General features: G+C 36.1%; 1 protein-coding gene and 1 long non-coding RNA gene across 6 annotated transcripts; one reads left to right on the top strand and one right to left on the bottom strand.

Moving 5' to 3' along the window:
- Positions 1–454: 454 nt before the first annotated feature.
- Positions 455–16722, bottom strand: znf384b (zinc finger protein 384 b). Of its 5 annotated transcripts, XM_008431362.1 has the most exons (11): positions 16564–16722; positions 13175–13242; positions 11815–12043; positions 11311–11424; positions 9972–10129; positions 9794–9888; positions 8963–9187; positions 3113–3280; positions 2939–3017; positions 1828–1986; positions 455–1683 (listed from the first exon to the last, which is right to left on the bottom strand). In XM_008431362.1, exons 2-11 carry the CDS (start codon positions 13238–13240, stop codon positions 1300–1302), a joined length of 1677 nt encoding a protein of 558 aa, XP_008429584.1. In that variant the 5' UTR covers positions 13241–13242; positions 16564–16722; the 3' UTR covers positions 455–1299. The 5 variants fall into 5 exon arrangements, with proteins under 5 accessions (XP_008429584.1, XP_008429582.1, XP_008429586.1 ...); XM_008431360.1 differs by having other exon boundaries at positions 455–1986; XM_008431364.1 differs by lacking the exon at positions 8963–9187.
- LOC103477966 (uncharacterized) lies at positions 15929–18918 on the top strand. Its single transcript, XR_535726.2, has 2 exons — positions 15929–16626; positions 16716–18918. It is a non-coding gene; the product is annotated as an uncharacterized LOC103477966 (long non-coding RNA).
- Positions 18919–19092: the final 174 nt, after the last annotated feature.

The following is a 19092-nucleotide window of genomic DNA, read 5'->3' as shown; positions in this document are numbered from 1 at the left end:
ATGAGTTCTGAAAAAAAACCCTCATAATTTCCATTTCACCTGCTTTATATAAAATAATTTCCCCATTATGTCCTTTACAGCTATTTAAAGTACATTAGTATGTTTTTGTTAAAATGTCTGCCAGTCACTCAGTTCAAATAGCGTTTTAAAGTCACAAAAGAAATAATTAGTTTCAGGAAATGACTTTCTGCAGAGAGAAATGTGGATTGGTCCTTTCAGGATGGAGGTCAGTCAGCGTCTCTATCACAGGAGTTCAATTTTCTTAAAGTGCCTTTAAAATAGATGGATTTCCAACTGTACAATTCTGTAACTTGATGGAAATTATAATAAATAAATTAAAGAGATAATGGTCCCAAAAACAGAATAAATAATTAACCAGAACATTACATTCAGTCCTGTAAACCTTTGACACCCAAGCAAATGACTCCACAACTCAAATAAAAGAGGGAAAAAATCAAACATTTTATAATCTTTATTGTATTTTAAGCATTAAGAAGAGCTGCACAAACTTTAAGTGAGTTAATGTTTCTTTAAAGAAGTATTATAAACATTGTTATGGTGGAAGTATTATAGCAAGAGGACATTTGTATAACATTACCTTATGGACAAACACACAAAGTACTACACTTGATCACATGACAGCTGAAGTATATTATTTCTTCAAAGGTCATGTGAAACTGCAAATAAATTCATCTTTTAATTCCTTAGATATTCAATCATACTTAATAAAGTGGTAGTATATAACTTTATATACTTGATTGCTTTTTTTCCTGTGAAGGAAGTAACCTTTAAGATCCCTTTTAAGGTTTAAAAGATCAAAAGCATGTACGCTACACAAACAGCAGAGGCAATAACACTGATCTAAAGACTGAAAGTCTGTATGAAAGTATAAAAATTTACCTTCATCGTTAACTGCCTGCTCCATCATTGCTATGGTCAAATCTGCATTTGCTCGGAAGATCATTTGGTGGTAACAATAAAAAGAAACAAGTTCAGATCCCATCGTAAAGCCATCACTGTGATGGATTGAAACATACTTAGTCTTTACATGCAGTTTACACTCCGACAGAACAACTAAGCAGAAAGAGAGAGGAAGAAAAAAAATGGCAAAAAAAAAAAAAAAAAAATTTAAAAAAGAAAAGTCTTCAGTATAACATGTCAGCGTATGCTTTGTCTTGTCTGCCTCAAATCATCGGTCAGGCACGGTCACTTGTTCCAGAGTTTCTATTTTATCCTAGTATTGCTTTAATCCTTTTAGTCTCCATCTCCTATTTTCCTCGGTTTCATCTCCCTTCGCCTCTAGGAGTTGAGGTGCTCCACTTGGATGGTGGACGCCGACACAGTGAGACAGAGGTCTTTGTGGGAAGTGATGTCAGACACGCTGACTGGTTTGTACTGGATGTCGCCGGCAGATACCGTCTTGTACTGATGCAGGTCAAACGGACAAGGCATGGTTTCTGTCTGGGGGTAGCTGTTCTGGCTTTGCTGGCCGCCGCCCGCCGCTCCGCCACCCGCGCCTCCGGGTCGGCGCGAACCTCCATCCGTGCTCTCCACCCGGCCCTGAGCTCTAGCCTGGCCCTGGGCCTGGCTTTGGCTCTGTTGCGCCGCCTGCGCTGCAGAGACTACAGAAGCAGTCAACTGGTCTGGGTTGTGTTTCTCCATGTGTTTCACCAGATACGTCTCCTGAGATGAAGGGAGGATAGGCAAAGGGGAAACAGTGGACACATGACTACACGGTGTAAAGTAGCTGCCAGGCGTCTGATGCCAGTGTGGCGTTTCATAGTGTTTCATGTAGAAATGCTCTTCAGAAATGGACATTTGTCTTACTGAGGTATAAGAGCGGTTGCAGAGACCACACGAGTAGATCTTGGCGTGTTTGACAGTGTGTGTGGACATGTGCACCTCCAGGCTGGCTGCATCTATGTATCCTTTATTACAGTTGGGGCACTTGTAGGGCTTGTCTTTGTTGTGCTGGCGGCGGTGGGACTGGGAGGAAATCATTGTTACAAGAAAAACAGCTTGAAAATGTCAGTAAACTTATTCAAATTCAAAGCAAAAACACTTTATTGATCCCAAAGGGAAATTATATGTTGTTGTAACTCATATTAATTCAAATTATTCAGAGAGTTTATATATTTAAGACAGTGGTGTCCAAACGTTTAGGCATGGGGGCCAAAAATACCAAGTTAAAAAGACGACTGGATGACTAAAGTCTTCTTTAGTTTTGGTAGAAAGAGAGGAAAAAAAAGAAAAACGATAAATCACACAAATGGAAAATATTGAGCTCTTTTTAATTTATCACGAGATTAATTGATTCATTGCTTATTGCGACAGGCCTAATTTTCCCTTCTAATTATAATTGCAAAATCCCTTACATTTTTAAATTTTAATGGCCAAATATACAAACTAAATTCACAATATTTTAATGAAATAAGTAAGGCAGTCAAATTTCTGTAGACAAGTAATTAAAATATCACTGTAGATTTAAAATTAAAAAAGGCTCCTGCAGTTTTGTCATATAAAAAATAAATAAATTTAGCAACAAGAACAAGACGTATTTCACTCTTGCTTTATTTTGCTAAGTTTATTAAATGGTTGTGCACAAGGCTGCATTTTAGGAAAAGCCACTGGATGTTTTTGGTCCCTATTATTAATCAACTAAAAGCATAAATGAATGAATATTTTGTGTTGCACCTTACATTTTATGTTTCAATATTTTAATCATCTGTATCTGTTTTAAACGGCCTGGCCATCAGTGAAATTTTCACCCCAACATTGTTTTTAAATGAGGATCAGATTCAACTGCCTGATCTGGCAAACAAAACTTAAGCTATTCTAGAACTGTGATCAATGGCCACCCAAAATTACTCTGAGGACTGCAAATGGTGCCCGACCTGCACTTTGGACACCCCTGGTTTAAGAAAAAATTATTTCACACCTGTAAATTTGAGAGTTGAGTGAAGGACTTCTCACAGCCAGGATGGGTGCACTTGTATGGCCGATCACCGGTGTGGATTCTGAAAATAAAAAAAAAACACAAACACACACACATGTACACAGACTCCTGCAACGCACAGGTAGGTGAGAAACCCGAGACGAGAGCGGGACTTACCTGCTGTGCTGCTGCAGGTGACTGAGCTGTCTGAAGCACTTGTCGCAGTACGAGCAGGAGTAAGGTTTCACTCCGGTGTGGATGCGGATATGCTGAGCCAGGTAGCTGGAGTTGGCGAAGGACTTGGTGCAGTGGGGACACTTGTGGGGTTTTGACTCCGTGTGGTTCCTGATGAGGACAGACAGGAAGGAGAAACACAATTTACAAAGAAATACAACTTTACTGTCTGATATCATCTTTAGTAGTTTATCAGAATTAAAGTCTTTAAAACAATCAGAAAACAAACAATTACTTAATTTAAAAACTGGATGGATGGATGGATGGATGGATGGATGGATGGATGGATGGATGGATGGATGGATGGATGGATGGATGGATGGATGGATGGATGGATNATGGATGGATGGATGGATGGATGGATGGATGGATGGATGGATGGATGGATGGATGGATGGATGGATGGATGGATGGATGGATGGATGGATTTTAAGTTAACCAGCAGTAAACATTAATGTTTACAATCGAACACCTGATGCAGTAACTTAAGTTTTCAGAATAAATTGTTATTTAAACAAAGCAGTGGTAAAACACATTCTGACATTTTCTAACAGTAAATAAAAGCAAAAGTTTTTTGGTGTTAATTTATTCTTACTTCATTCCAGACCTGTCACAGATTTTAGTGTTATGTTATGAGAAACGTGACAAAAGAGGCTCCAAAACCCTGGAGCAGCTGAGAAGGAGAACAAAGTTTCAATCTAACAATAAAATCTCAACTATTTCTGCTTCAATGCAGATGATGCAACAGAGTGGCAAACATGACTCAAAACTGTATCTACACTGGGAATCATATATTTTTTAAAAGTAATCATTGAAATGTAATAGGACTGGATGTTTTGAATATTTTAGGTAAAATAAAATGTTTATCTCAATCATTATATTCTTGTTCTGCCTTTTGCAGGGTCAAGCTTTTTTGTTGGGGTGCACCAACTTTTCTTGCTGATCACTGATGTTTAAAATGATTAAAAAAATTTTATCAATAACTATTTTCTCGAATAAGTGACGTTGTCAGGTGTTATAAGGTCACAATAAACCTTCAACGTTCCAATTTTACTGAAAAACATTTAACAATTCCCATGAAACAATAACAATTGTTTTAACTGTATGAGGTAGTGCTTGCAAATATAAATAAAAAAACTTTCTACTGCTAAACTAAAAAATCAGATCCTCTAGTCTTCCATTTCTCACATTTTAAAAACGAACAAAACCTGCACAACAGGTTGGACTGCATGTTTATGTCTGAGCTTCTTACCAACATTTAAAGTGAACGACAATGTTTTGCTGATACAAAAATCACAAAGTTTGAGGTCAGTTAAGGGCAAACTAACAAAACAACCAACGGACCAACACCAACGCATATAGTTCTCATGTAGGGTCACACACTTCCATGAACTTTGTAACTGACAGCCCTCTTGGCAGGCCGTTGCTATGGAGTTGCTATGACAACAGCTTAGAACTAGCTCTCTCCTTGTTCCCATCTAACTTATGAACAGTTAGATGGCTGTAAATGTATAAGTACATTACAGCTATTACTCGATTACAATTTGTGATTATTCTACCAACTTCTATGTAACACTAAGATAAATATCAGTGATATATACCGTGGTACTTACTGTCAAACTATCAAATTTAGCTTAGATAATGTAGCTTTTATCTGGAAGCTAACATGGACATGTAGCTTACAAGTACGTTACAACATGTACTTACTCTGCCAGTCACCAGAGCTGTATTATTATTCACACTTAGTGTTTGCACGTCCTTTATAATCCTTTTAAACACTGATTGTATTCGGTCATAGATTTTAGGCCATAAAGCTCATCAGGGTTGTCCAAACTTTTTGTCACATGGGCCAAAATCATTGAGTCCAAAGGACTGGAAGGCCAAAATAAAAATGTTTCTACCCACTCAACAATAAACTAAACATGCAATACCTAAACTAAACAAATAAATAAGTCCGATTTGTTGCTGAAAAAGGATGTGTAAATTATTCTAGATCCAAAACTTAAAAAGGCTTCTAAGGATTTGCCTTATTGACAATAATTTAGCTAATTTTTTACGTATCAATTGGAAAACAAATAAAACAAAATCAGGATGTCGGTCACTCTCTCTTTGAAAATGCTTGCAGTATTTAGCCAAGTTTATTAAATTAATGAAAAGTAGATTTGGGTACAGCAAAGTTTACTTTTGAGTAAAAGTCTCTGGTTCTTGATGAGATAAGGAAAATAATGATTATTTAAAGATGAATCCTTTGTGTTATAGGGAATATTTCTATTGTAAGAAGATTTTACTTGTTTGTGGTAATTTTGACCTAATTGAAGATAGAAAGTGATACCTGTACTGAGAGTCCAAATTTTTATCTTTCTTGAGGTGAAGTCAGCGGCCACATACAATCAGCCCAGGGGCCGCAAATGGCCCCTGGGCCGCACTTTGGACACCCCTGTAGTTAACTAGATTATATATGGCAGCTTGTCCACATTAGCTTACATATTTTCTTCTCCGTCTCAGAGAAGTAAAGGCAAAATTGCAGCAGCTTTGAGGTTACCTAAATGTAAATAAAATCAGCAGATAAGATTGGTTTCACATGTAAGTATCAACCAATCACCCAAAATTAAAGAATTGATCGGTGCACCCCTAATTTTCTGAGAAGGTTTTACAAACAGATCAGCTCAGATCAACAAGCATTCACAGATGACTTGACAAAGAGACTTGAAGTTGGCCAAAATACACAGACAGAATGAAGCAAAGCTTTGCAGCAAAACAACTTGGAAGCACTTATCTAATTTAACAAGAACAGAATGAAAAGAAATAAAACATAAAACAGAGCGTAAGATAGACGGCTGAGAAAACTAATGAGTGAGTCAGTCAGTGATGCTGATTCACATGCATTTGTGAACGTGTGCAGAGGAAATGGCAGGACATGCGGAGAGACAAACAAAAACACACTAAAGCAAACAAAGACACAGGGAAGCAAAACGTGTTTGCAAACAAAGAAAGGAAGGAAAGAAAACAAGAAGGACAATATTACAAGTGAATTAATACAACACTACAACCCCCGTACATTTGGATCGTCCTTTCTGATTACAGTATAAATTATGTAAAATCTTATTAGAGGGCAGAGCTGCGACCAGAAAGGTCTAATCTGAAATCTGATTTCCTGAAAAGGTCACTGGAAGAATGCAATATGAATCTGAACTTCATTGTCCCTCTGAGGAAGAGGAGGACAGCAGCGTGGGCTGCAGGACGAACGCTGCAGGACAGGTTAACAGGACAGGGACAGAGACGAGGACAAACCTGTTGCTACCCTTCCAGCTTGTTTCAACAACGCTTCATTTCCCTGAAGAAATGACTTAAATACAAGTAATTCTTTATTATATATATGAAAGCTTTAATATTTGATAAAATAACCATGAAAAAATGAGAGGGAGTTTTAAGTCACTCCTTGAAAAAGAAAAATTTGTGAAATAATTTTATTGTCATCAGTAAGGGTCAAACATAATTACAATATTTTATTTCTGAGACTAAAAACTGAAACCAAAATTCAGTTTGACCCTCACTGGTAACAATAAAATTATGTTACAAATTTTGCTCTGTAAAGCAGATTTTATTGGCAAGCAGTGACAATATCACAATAGCATGGACAGATGTGTTGGTACTTGCTATTAATCCTTACATTTTAGTCATTGATGGCTTATAGAGATTTAGGAAGCTTATTTAAAGGAACAAACTCAGATTAAGATTACACACGTATGTTGATTAAATTAAAATGCCATCAAGGAGCTAATTCATTCCAGTAATATAATTCAAAATGTGGTCATTATCCACAGATGTTGATATATTTCAAGCATTTATTCTTGTTTATTTTGATGATTTTTTGCAGCTTACAGCAAATGGAAATCCAAACCTCAGTTTCAAGAAAATCTGAAGACTGATAAATATTATTTTTTAATAGCGAAACGTTGTGTTATGGTCACAACAATACTGGTCATGACTGCCGACCTGACAATCACCATGGTGATGTCAGCATGACGCTCATGGCAGCCATCTTGTTTGACCAGCATGTTTTACAGCTTTTATTTATTTGGATGTTTTATGAGAACACTATGGAAAATATTCAATTTAAATTAGGAATGTGATATACTTTTAATACTTTATTTTTTAATACATCAACGTCAAATTATTTAGCAGCAGGACTTTGAAACGACTGACGGAGTCAGTTTCAAAGAAAGAACCACATTACACCAGATCTTGGTAACTCTATAAAAGCTTTTTTCTCATTAAAACTACATTTTTCTCTTAATTTTAAGACATACTCATGGTAAAATTGAGTCTTTGTTCTCCTAATATTGTGGCTATTCTCATATAATTAAACCAAACCTATTGTAGCCTCACACTATAAATCACAGAAGGGATTTTTGAAATAAAAGCCACTTTCTCAAAAACATTTCTCTTTATCTTATAAACTGTAGCAAAAAGAAATAAAATAGATTAAAATTGGAAATGGGATCAGGTATGAAAAAAAAAACTGATTTTATTTGTAAGCAATATCACTCAGAACTAATTATTCTATTCTATTCTATTTTGGTTTTTTGAGTAACTTAATTAGATTTGCTATTAAATGTTAAAATAAACACAAAATAACCTCAATGAATGGTACTGTCTGAATACAGATAACATACGAGTTTGACATTTTGAATTGAATAACTGAAATGAATTAACTTTAATTTAATTAATATTAAAATTAAAGCTAACAACACCATCTCCAAGCAGTTCAATGTTCCTTTAACCTCAGTGACACATAAGATTAAAAGGCCTGGTTTAAAAGCCTGAAGGAAAGTGTGGATCATAAAAAAAGCCAAAAGACCCCAAAAGTTAAGCAAAGGTCGAGGTTAATAATTTTCTGATCTCTCCATCCATTGGTTTAGTTTTGGGGCTGCATTTCTGCATCATATCTGTGCACAAGATTACTGAGGCGTCTTAGAGAAAAACATGAGCCACAGGTCAAAGCTGCTCCAACAGGATTACAACCTAAAATATAAAGTTAACAGCACTCGCAAAAAGGCAGAGGACCAAAAAAAAATAAATAAATAAATAAAACCTCAGTATTCTTAAATAAACCTCAATGAGCCCAGATATATTTCCTGCTGAGTACTAGGGCTGAGCATTTATCAAATCGTTTATCATTTACTGTAAAAAATATTACTGTCACTATAAGAATTGATTTATTGGTTTTGTGATAAATTTCAATTAATGTTAAAAAACCGTTCCCCACTATTTTTATCCATGAGAATAAAAAATGTGAATAAATGAAGCTTAGTGATATAAATCACGCTTCTTTAAGAAAATAATGATTTTCAAGAGCACAATTTGTATGCAGTTTTCCTAAAAAAGAGGTAATGTAGTTTTTAATCAATGTTTTATTATTATTGCAATAGTACTACAAAATATTGTGATAAAATATTTATCACCCCTATTGAATATCTACAGTAAGACCTGAAAACTATAGGCTGGACAGTTTGCTCAGGAGGAAAAGGCAAAACTACCTATTTGCAGATGCAGTGATCACTTGTTCATGTGTTTGATTTGGGGTACCATCTTTTTTGTCCATGCAATTTTGATTTGTTTTAATACAAGACAGGGTTAAATTGAATAAATAGTGAATTTGGAGTAAAAGAAAACAAGGTTTTAAGCTGCTTCAGGTGTGTTTTTGGGTTGCTAAGGAAGGGAAGCAACAAATGTTTCTCCGTCTGAGGTGCAGGGGAGAGGATAAGGGAGGGAAGGTGGGGTCTGCAGTACCGTGAGTGCTGCTGTAAGTGACTGAGCTGCCTGAAAGATTTCTGGCAGTAGGAGCAGGTGTAAGGCTTGGCCCCGCTGTGGATGCGGATGTGCTGGGCCAGGTAGCTCGAGTTGGCGAACGACTTGGCGCAGTGAGGACACTTGTGAGGTTTGGCCTCTGTGTGCGACTTGGAGTGGATCTGCATGTCAGACTTACTGAAGAAGGTCGCCGCACACATCCGGCACCTACAGGCGGAGAGACACAGAAATGGGAGGCCGGGATGGAGAAAGGAGAACCAGAAGGAGGGAAACAAAACCAGAGGAGGAGGAAATTTCACGAAAGATGGGATGAGGGGGTAAGGTGGGGTGATCAGGACAGGAGGAGGAAAATGGAGCAATGAGTCAGATAATTAAGTTATGGGAGAAAATAAATTATTAAAAGAAAACTCAATCAGGACAAAAGTGGGTTAACAAATGTTACACACACCCGGACAACACAGAAAGACATTAAAAGGGGAAATTTAGTAAAAACAGAAAAAGAAAGGTCTACAGATATAAAACAAAGGAACAGAGTGCTATATCCAAACAAACAGAAGAAGCAAGGCTAATGTGCAGCATGTGGAGAAGCAGAGAGGAACTGCAGAGCAGTGATGTGTTTGTCTTTTCAAATGCATCATCAAGCATCTGCTACAAAGACTCACTTCCTGCCAGAACATGCAGAAAAGAATGTTTAGAAGAGCTACTATGCGTGTTTGTGTCTGTGTCAGCAGCACCTAGTTCGTCTATAAGAGCTGAACATCTATGCAGCCAGAGCGAGGACGCACAGCAGACGCTTTTTAATCAAAACTGTACCTGTATGTCTTTGTGGAGTCTTTATGTCCATGTTCTTCGTCCTCATGGGACATCTCGTAAGGATCTCCAGGATGATGATGCTGCAAAGATGACACCTTTCCAAAACAACAAGAACAAAGGATTTGGACAGGTCTCTTCAGCTAAAAAGTCAAATTTTCCTCTCTAGTTATTGTCTTACATGACCGCCAGGTGTCAGGTGTGTCAGTATTAACGTGTCGTGTCCTGGTCCACCCAGAGTGGTAACTCTGGACAGAGTCGTCACCTTTTTCTTTCTCCCTCGTTTGGAGGGAGACGGCATCACGACTACGTGGGACGTCCCGTCTCCTTCTTTCTTGTCTACAACAGAAAGGTATAACATTCTTAAAAAAAAAAGAACAGCATCTTTTTAAACTCAAACCTGCTGCTTCATGTCCTAAAATTGTGCAGTTTTGGAAATATGTGCACAAAACTGTGAAGATGATTCTGGGATATAATATCCCTATGAGTAGGAGCACAGTACTGTGTCCTTGTAATTTTAACAATACCAAAGTAAGCGCAAAGAATAGGGACCTGATTAAGATAATGTTAATAGCTAGTAAGAAACCTTTTACGAGGAAATGGGAAAAGGCCACAGCAAACACAAATGGAAGAAAAGTGGACGAAATGGACAATATTCAAGACAAAAGACAGCGACAAAAAATAGTGAAAGAACTGGACAAACTACATGGGACAAACGTCTAATAGATAAATAGCTGCCAAGCAGAAGTTTCATGTTATATAATGTTTAATATGAATTGTTCATGTACGTTTTAAATGTAAACAAATGTGGAAAATGCTAAATGATAAAAAAAAAAAAACCTGGTGCTTCAGTTTACTCTCATCCACTTTCAAAAAGTTTAATGTTTTTCTTTCTGAAGGTACGGTAACTAGAAATAAAACAAAGTTTCTATCTTTATTCAACAGTCACACTATCAAGTATTTTCCTTGCATTACTTTGGAGTAAATAGCTTCAAGTATCTCAAGCTGATTTTTTAGGTTTTGCCAACTCAGTCTCATTTTATACGACAACAGTGCATCACTGTTACAGAATTTACATAAACAAATGTTGCAGAACTGACCCGACGACACAGCTGCTAATCTCATGCTATGCAATGCAGACTCTCTGTCTTCACTGAGGAAGACTCCAAATTCTTGAAATAGCTACAAATTAAATTAAACCTATTTGATTTATTTGGTTATGGCTAAAAAACAAACTGAAAATGCAAATATGCGTGGTAAAATAATTTCACAAACAATTTCTACAAAGTTTGTATTTAAGTATAATAAATGTAACTTAGTAGGAGGGAAAATAATGTTGTGTCATGAAAATTATTTCTGCCCTTTGTTGTTTTATTAGCAAACAAAGCCAGAAAATAAAATCGGAAATTGTATCTGGTATGAAAAAAAATCTGAGATTTAATTTTTATGCCATATCTCCCAGTCCTAGACTGAGTGTACATTGCATCAGATTTTCATCCTAGATGTTTTTGTATGTTTACCTGAAGAAGGAAGAGCTGAAACTATCATGGTGGTCGCTGGATGACCAGAGACAAATGACTGAGAGGACGTGGGAGAGACCAGCGTTCCCTGAGGTGTTGTGATCACCAGACCAGCTGCACGCAGAGAAACAAAGGCAGAAAGTATTACAAGCTGATATAAACACATCATCAATACATATTTAATATCTTCTGCTGAGCCTGGAACTGCTTAAACAGCGTTATTTAAAAAAAGGAGCCTGCAAAAGCCAAAGAGCTGCTGAATCATTTCTGAGAAGCGCCCTGTGGCTGTGGAATAAAAAGAGACACACAGATGTTCATTTTACCCTCAAGCCGACCTGTCGGCAACATTTGTTCTCATCAAACTAAATCATTTAATGCGCTGCTGCTACGAGCCGCTACATTCGGAAACCATCTTCTGCGTCGTCAGATATTACGGCCACGGCTCCAGCTGTTGAAACAGGAAGAGTTGGCCCTGAAGGCTGCTCTGGGCAGAAACAGGCGTACCTGCTGTCATGATGCCTGTCGAGGGGACGGGCAGCACTGTGATGTTCTGGGTGCTGTGAGGTGGGTGGAGGTGCGCCGCACCGCCAGCCTGCCCGCCGCCATCTGCCTTGGCTCCAGGAGTTGGGATGGTTAGAAGAGTGGTCTGGTAGTGCGAGGCCGATGACGGAGAGAAGGAGGCGCTCTTCTCCTGGTGCTCCTTCACCTTGTTCAGAAACATGCTATTCTCAAGCTGGCAGAGGTCAGGGGAGGAGAGGGATGTCATCAGGCAAAGCTGAAGTATGTGACTTTATAAAAATTATGTTTTTTATAAAACTGTCACCATGTGATGACAGGATGTAATGAGACAGATAATATGTGAAAAGATCAGTCTCCTTCACCTACTTCATGAACTACCACGAAGAAATACACCACTCCCAGTCAAAAACAACCAATCAGAGGCAGAAGGCGGGTCTTAGCGCTGTCAATCAACCTCATTTACACACTGCTAAATGTGCTAATGAATTAAATGAATGAGGCGCCACCCTCTTACCACGTTCAGGTGGTTTTACACCAAAACAGAGTAAAAATTTTCAAATTAATTAACGACACAAATATTAACAGATATGAATCCAGATCTGATTATATCAAAATGGGAAATTGTAATTGTAAAAATAGTACATTACTTAAAGAGAATAGCAAGAAATAAAAAAGATGAAACTGTTTAACTGCATTTTGCAGGACAGCTTCTGGAAAAAGAATAAAATAAAAAAATCTATTAAATGTGCTGTTGTACAATAATCAAACATGAGGAAAGACCGAGAAATAAATTAGTATTTCCCATGAAAACATGGTACACACTCTTGTATAAAAGATTTAAAAAAGACGTGATTATTATAAAAATAAAGATCTTTTTATTGTCCATGATGAGTCCACCAAGGTTACACTTTACAGATGAACATTTTAAGAATAATGCACTGACCTGACAAAATCAACCAATCGGAGCCAGGAGGTGGGTCTTAGCGCTGTCAGTCATCCTTGTGTATATGCTGCTAAATGTGCTAATGGTGGAGAACCAACTTAGCATTAACCTTAGCATTCCCTACTGACTCTGCTAGCTGCAGCGTAGCAGAGAACAAGATGGGGAGCAAAGGGAAGCACGAGCAGCGTCACATGGAGGGTAATTGACAGCGCTAAGACCCTATTTCTGATTGGTTGATTCTATCTAGCACTGGTAGAAGGTAGAGGAGCTCAATTTTTTCACAGATTATCCGTCTCATAACATTCGATCAGTTTCAACAAATATGTAAAAAAATATATTTCTTATTGAAGTTACATACTGCAGCTTTTAATATTTTATTTTATGTCAATCCTAAATGAATACCTGCGAGGGCACAGTGGGGAGGTGAGACCAGAAATATGAGGAATTAAAATGAGAGTCTTCCATCATCTCTGCGGGAAAAAAACACAAGAAGAAGAAGTATAAGGTTCATAGATCTGCCAAATAAGATAAAGAGACAAAGAAACTCAGCTTGAAATGATCTAAATGTTCCCCTTCTGTCCACATTAAGCAGGCTTACACTGGAGGAAGAGCTGATGATGATGATTAAGATATGCTATGAATGAAAGGATTAAATGGGATTCAATCAGTTCTTTCAGCACCAAGACTGATTCAGTTCACGTCACTCATTTTTACAGCCATATTCAGTCTTTCCTGCTGGCTGTGAAAAGTGTGACCCAATAGGATAAATTTATCATTTGCACAGCAGCATATATAGAAGCTTTTGTGCAATTTGTTGCTGTAATAATGCACACAGTCATAAAAAGGGAAGTAGTCCCTTGCACTTCCTTGTCTTACTTGATTTTGAAACGTTTTGTTGCAAATTTTCAAAGACAGAATCCTACAAAAGATCCTACAAAAAAACTAAAGTAAGGGCAAACTTACAGCATAAGAAAACATTGTATACTTATTAAAAATACTCCAATTGAAAGATATGTGCAAATGAGTATGATAAATTTTTTTTTAATTGTAAAAAAAAAAAAAAGAAAGAAAGAAAAAAAAATTGTGGATGTATATTTTTGCATAAAAACAAACAGACATATCGGAAAAACTTTTTAGAAATGGGCCTCTGTGTTATGTCATATTTATACCAATAAAACTGATCAAATAGAAAGCTCTAGAAATTCAGATGAACATAAAAACCTAAATATAAAAAGTAATGCTTTAGTTTAATCTGTACGAGTACTTTTATAACAAATGTGGGATTTTTTTCTAATTTAACTTTGTAATTAAGTTTTTCTCTAGTTATGCACAGTGATGTTATACAATTTTATTTATGCTGTAATTTTTCTCTTTATGAATGAAAATCTTATCTGAAATCTGCTTTTCAGGTTTACTCTGGTTGTTTTTGACTTATATTAAAATTAATTTGAAGATCTGAAACATTGAAGTGTGACAAGAAAGCAAATACAGAAAAAAAAACTTAACGGTTCAAATAGTTTCTTAAATAAATGTACATATTATTTTTGATGGAATATGTTTAGGTGGCTGACATAATTGTAATTATGACATTAAATGAGACATTATTAAAGCAACAACTTGAGGTAATTCAACGCTTTTAACACTATAGTAGAAGTTGCCACTTAATGGCAGGAAATTCAAGATGGCAGAGATAAACATTAACTCCAAACCAAGAGGGCAAAAAAAAACAAACAACTAATTTAAATTTGACATATTTTTCCCAGAAGTATTTTTTCTGCACAATGATTCAGAATATTTTCAGAAAGAAAATCCTGCCAATCGAGTTAATAGAAAAGTACAATAATGGGGATTTCGGGGCCCCAGAGAGCTTGGGGTCATTGTTTACTTTGTTGAGTCTAAGGCCAGAGCATCTACAATGGCTCTCAAAAATTAAAATTATATAAAAATAACTAACTCAGCTTTTCAAAAGTAGATATAATAAACGCATATAATAAACATGTGTGCAACATTTTTTTCATGGAATAACTACAGAAAGGCACTAAAAGTTGTGACGGAGTATTAATACCAGGCTAAGGTAATTATCTTTTTTAAATTAAGAGAATATAGTAAAAATATTAGAGAAAAGGTGCAAAATTGGGGCTGTACAGTGGCTCAGTTGGTAGAGCTGTTGCCTTGCAGCAAGAAGGTTCTGGGTTTGATTCCCGGCCTGGGGTCTTTCTGCATGGAGTTTGCATGTTCTCCCTGTGCATGCGTGGGTTTTCTCCGGGTACTCCGGTTTCCTCCCACAATCCAAAAACATGACTGTCAGTTTAATTGGCTTCTCCAAATTGTCCCTAAGTGCGAGTGTGTGTGTGCATGGTTGTTTGTCCTGTGTGTCTCTGTGTTGCCCTGCAACAGACTGGCGACCTGTCCAGGGTGACCCCCGCCTCTCCTCCGGAACATTAGCTGGACATAGGCACCAGTAACCCTCCTGACCCCACCAAGGGACAAAGGTGTAAAGAAAATGGATGGATGGAGGTGCAAAATTACCAGGAACAAATGTTTTTCTTCAAAACAGATCCAGTCATTTGCACAATCACTTTAAATTCCTACTACTGATAATAATTTGATGTTGAAAAAAGATTTTAAAATTCCTTATTTGTAAAACCAATAGAAAAGAATACCTTTACAAGATGCTCAACATTCCTCTTTTTAACACAGTGGTAATACGGGTTTCTCATTTAGGAGTTCTCATAAAAAAATTATTTCATTCTCTTACTGAAACTTTATTCATATATTCAGGCAATATTATGACTTTATTCTAATTATTAAATTATTGTAACAACTTTATTCTTTTATTATTTCAATCTTATTTTTGTATTATCTCTATTCTTTTAGAATGACGACAAAGTCGTCATTTTTTAAAATAACAATATTCTTAAACTGGCCCTAACATTCCGTCACAAAAAGTATCAATAATATTTTTACGTCTATTTATGTTTTATTTTTTTACATAATTTTCCACAAATGTCAACATCCCCTGGGGGGTCGGGGGGAGTGCATCCATCCTTTTACCAAACCTTAAAATAGAAATAAAACGGTGGTACGGTTTAGTAAACATTACCAGTTGTCTTTTTTTACAAAATGTTTAGCAACATTTGTAGATCTAAAGTGGACATTTGCATTGTTAGGATTGCAGAAATCTCTTAGTAGAAAACTAATGACAAAGAGAAAACGTAAAAAATAAATTATTAGTTACACAGTCACCAGGCTAAATTAATGTAACCTGAAACAAACCACTTCTTGGTAGTCTCTGATATATGACACGGGTGTGTTATTTATGCGTTTATCAATTGCTAAATCGCCATTATTTTTAGTCTTTTGGGGTTTTGAAATAAATGGCTCTGAATAAAATGCTAAATCAGTAGTAACGATGCTTTAATACCAGCTGTAGACAGAAGTGTATGAAGTGAGCTACTATCACTAGCTTGTATAAAGTGCTACATTTTGGGTCCAAATAGTGCTGAAGCTCGGAAGCTTGACTCCATTCGGGCCCAGTAGGTGTTGTGGTTACTCCGGCCCACCGCGCTGATTAACTGTAGCTAGCATACAATGTGTCTGTGTTGCCCTCCTGCCTGATAGAAAAAAAAAAAATAACAAGCAGGAAAAAAAAAAAAAAAAAAAAACCTAAAGGGTAAAAAAAGCGAAAAAAAAACTCGGCCATCCTCACAGACTTCCGGCTGTGGCGGAGAGGCGGCAGCACACATTCAGGGAAAATTACTAACGACGGCAGAGAGAACAGCGACGTTTACCGGTTCAGACGACTCCGACCTCCTGTCCGAAACTCCAAGCAACCCGAACAATCTGGTCCCGAGGTCCAACTTTGTCAAAATTCCTGTAAATCAGTGAAGTTTCCTCCCCCTCCCTGTCTTACTATTTTTTTCTCTTTTTTTTCTCCGCTTAGCTAGCTGCTTCGTCTGAGCTTCACTTCCTCTCGAAAAGGTCGTCAGACAAAAGGAGTGTGTCTGTGTTGATGTCATGTCCGGTATCTGATGGATACTTGATTTAAAAATGCAACATGTTCTTCTTCAGTCGTCTCGATCGCGGGAGTTTTAGTGCGACAAAGGTCCGTTTTGAAGCAAATCAGCTCTTGATTACTTTTATTTTGTTGCATTCAAAGATCAGATTCTGATGTTAAGCTGAACGTGATGCCTTCACGTTACCTTGGACGAATCAGAGGTCACTAAAACCGATCCCTACTGTCTTTATGTGGATGAAGTGATTACACTACAAACAGAACAGTGGCAAAAAAAAAAGGTAGTTATAAAAGATTACACTGTATTAGAATAAATAAAAAAATTTCCTTGTAAAATAAATTAAAATGATTAATGCTGTGTAATTACATGCCAGTCTAATTTCTGAACACAAGACATTACAACAGCGTATTAGGGCCATTTCAAATGGAAAAAGAGGAGTACATTTCCAACAAAACTCGCAGAAATTTTCTAGAAAAAAACAGTTACATTTCTTGGCTTGAAAAGTTGAAAATTTGCTACAAAAAAAAATCATAAATTTTGAGATTAATCTAATAAATTCATAGTAAAAAGGATTTCTGAGTTTCACAAGTCGAACATTTTTTACTTTTCAAACTTAGAAATTTCCAAGTTTTTCCTAGAAATTTCAATTCAAAATTCCTGAGATTTTCCTCACAATTTTTTGACTTTCGCAGCTCAGAAATGTAATTGCAATTTCGTCTAGAATATTTCTGAAAATAATCTGAGCATTTCTGAGTCTTTCTGGCAAATTTTTAACATTCGGAGCTCAGAAATGTCTGAATGTTTTCTAGAAAATTCCTGAGATTAATCTAGAAATTTCAGAGTTTTTTTGGCAGAAATGTACTTCCTTTTTCTATCTACAATGGCCCTAGAATGCCACTGCAAGATATAATCATATTTAACAATAAAATTGAAACTTATTTTCAGATTTCACCACAGTTGCACATTTATTTGTGTATTTATTCATCAAGTGTATTTTGACCATTTCTGTGTTATTGCTCTTGTTGTCTCTTTGCTAAGTTTCAATTAAGAGAATAAGTTTGAAGCACTGAATGAAGAACAAATATAAGACTACGAAAAAATTAACCAGACACATCAGCAGTTTATGTTTAAGTCAAACTTCTTGTTCGTACAGAAGCTTTGATGTTTTATTATTTTCTGTCTGCTGCACCTTTTGTGCCATTTTGTAAAGGGGAAACAAGAAAATCACTGTACACCGCCACTGGAAGTACTTTATTCTTCATGAGTTATACACACTGTTTACTGTGAGTATTGGTCTAATGAGCTTTATGCTAAATTTGGGAAAGTGTTTTCTTCTGTTATTTATTTGTAATATTTTTTTTATTTCTAAATAGAAACATTTTCATATAAACAAATATTTTTGTCTTATTAAATCAGATGGTATGACCAATTACTCAATATTTGAATAGCCTTTTTTTTTTTTTTACCAAATACTTTTTTACTCTTAAGTAATTTTTCAGATGCCTACATTTTTACTTTTACCTTAATAAAAAGTTGAAATAGTGCTACTCTTACCTGAGTACAATTGTTTAGGTACTCTACGCACCTCATCTTAAGTGTATTCTGAGTGACAAACAAGTATCCATGTAGACCTTAACAAGGAAGAATTAAGATTAGATCTAAATATGCATCATTTCCAACTTCCAAAATAAAAGAAATGCAATTTAAAATTACAAACAAATTTTATCCAAGTCTTTCTGAGGTCCAAATGGTTATGTATAAGCATGTATTCTGTGAGGAAGTAACAGGATTTCGAGCATCTGTCTTTGCAGGATCCTTATAAGCTTATCTGGGTTCATGGGGCACAATTAACAAATATAAACATCCAAGAGGTAAAAATTAATGACCATAAAAGTGATCACAGTGTAAATAATGTTCTCTTATTGGCCAAATATTGCACAAATCTTGCTTCTTTGAAGCAGTGGAAGAATGAGTTAAATTTGAGAAGTCAAAAATGCTTTTAAGTTCAATAAATCCATCAAACACATTTATTTATAGCACACTTCAGCAACAAGGCAGTTCAAAGTGCTTTTCATCATAAAAACCATAACATTTTATAATCTTCAAAAAGGTTGAACTCTTTAAAAAAAAGGTACTATATGCTACGTTTAAGATTCATTTTGTTTGTTTTTTTAATGTATGTTTTTTCTTTATAACTTTGTAAGTATGTAGTGTAAACACATAAATGCATACTTTGTGGTACCTTTTTGATGTTGATTGTAATACGCTAATATTAATAAATAAAAACTAAAGAGGAAAACAAGT

The sequence above is a fragment of the Poecilia reticulata genome, linkage group LG16, assembly GCF_000633615.1.
Source record: "Poecilia reticulata strain Guanapo linkage group LG16, Guppy_female_1.0+MT, whole genome shotgun sequence".
NCBI lineage: Eukaryota > Metazoa > Chordata > Actinopteri > Cyprinodontiformes > Poeciliidae > Poecilia > Poecilia reticulata.
This window is presented reverse-complemented; position numbering and strand designations above follow the sequence as displayed.

Coding starts and splice junctions, on each gene's coding strand:
- znf384b (XM_008431360.1), bottom strand. CDS start 13,240: ATGATGGAAGACTCTCATTTTAATTCCTCATATTTCTGGTCTCACCTC. Junction 10,130..11,310: donor TTCAGCTCTTCCTTCTTCAG/GTAAACATACAA, acceptor TTTCTGTTGTAG/ACAAGAAAGAAGGAGACGGG. Junction 9,889..9,971: donor ACCTGACACCTGGCGGTCAT/GTAAGACAATAA, acceptor TGTTTTGGAAAG/GTGTCATCTTTGCAGCATCA.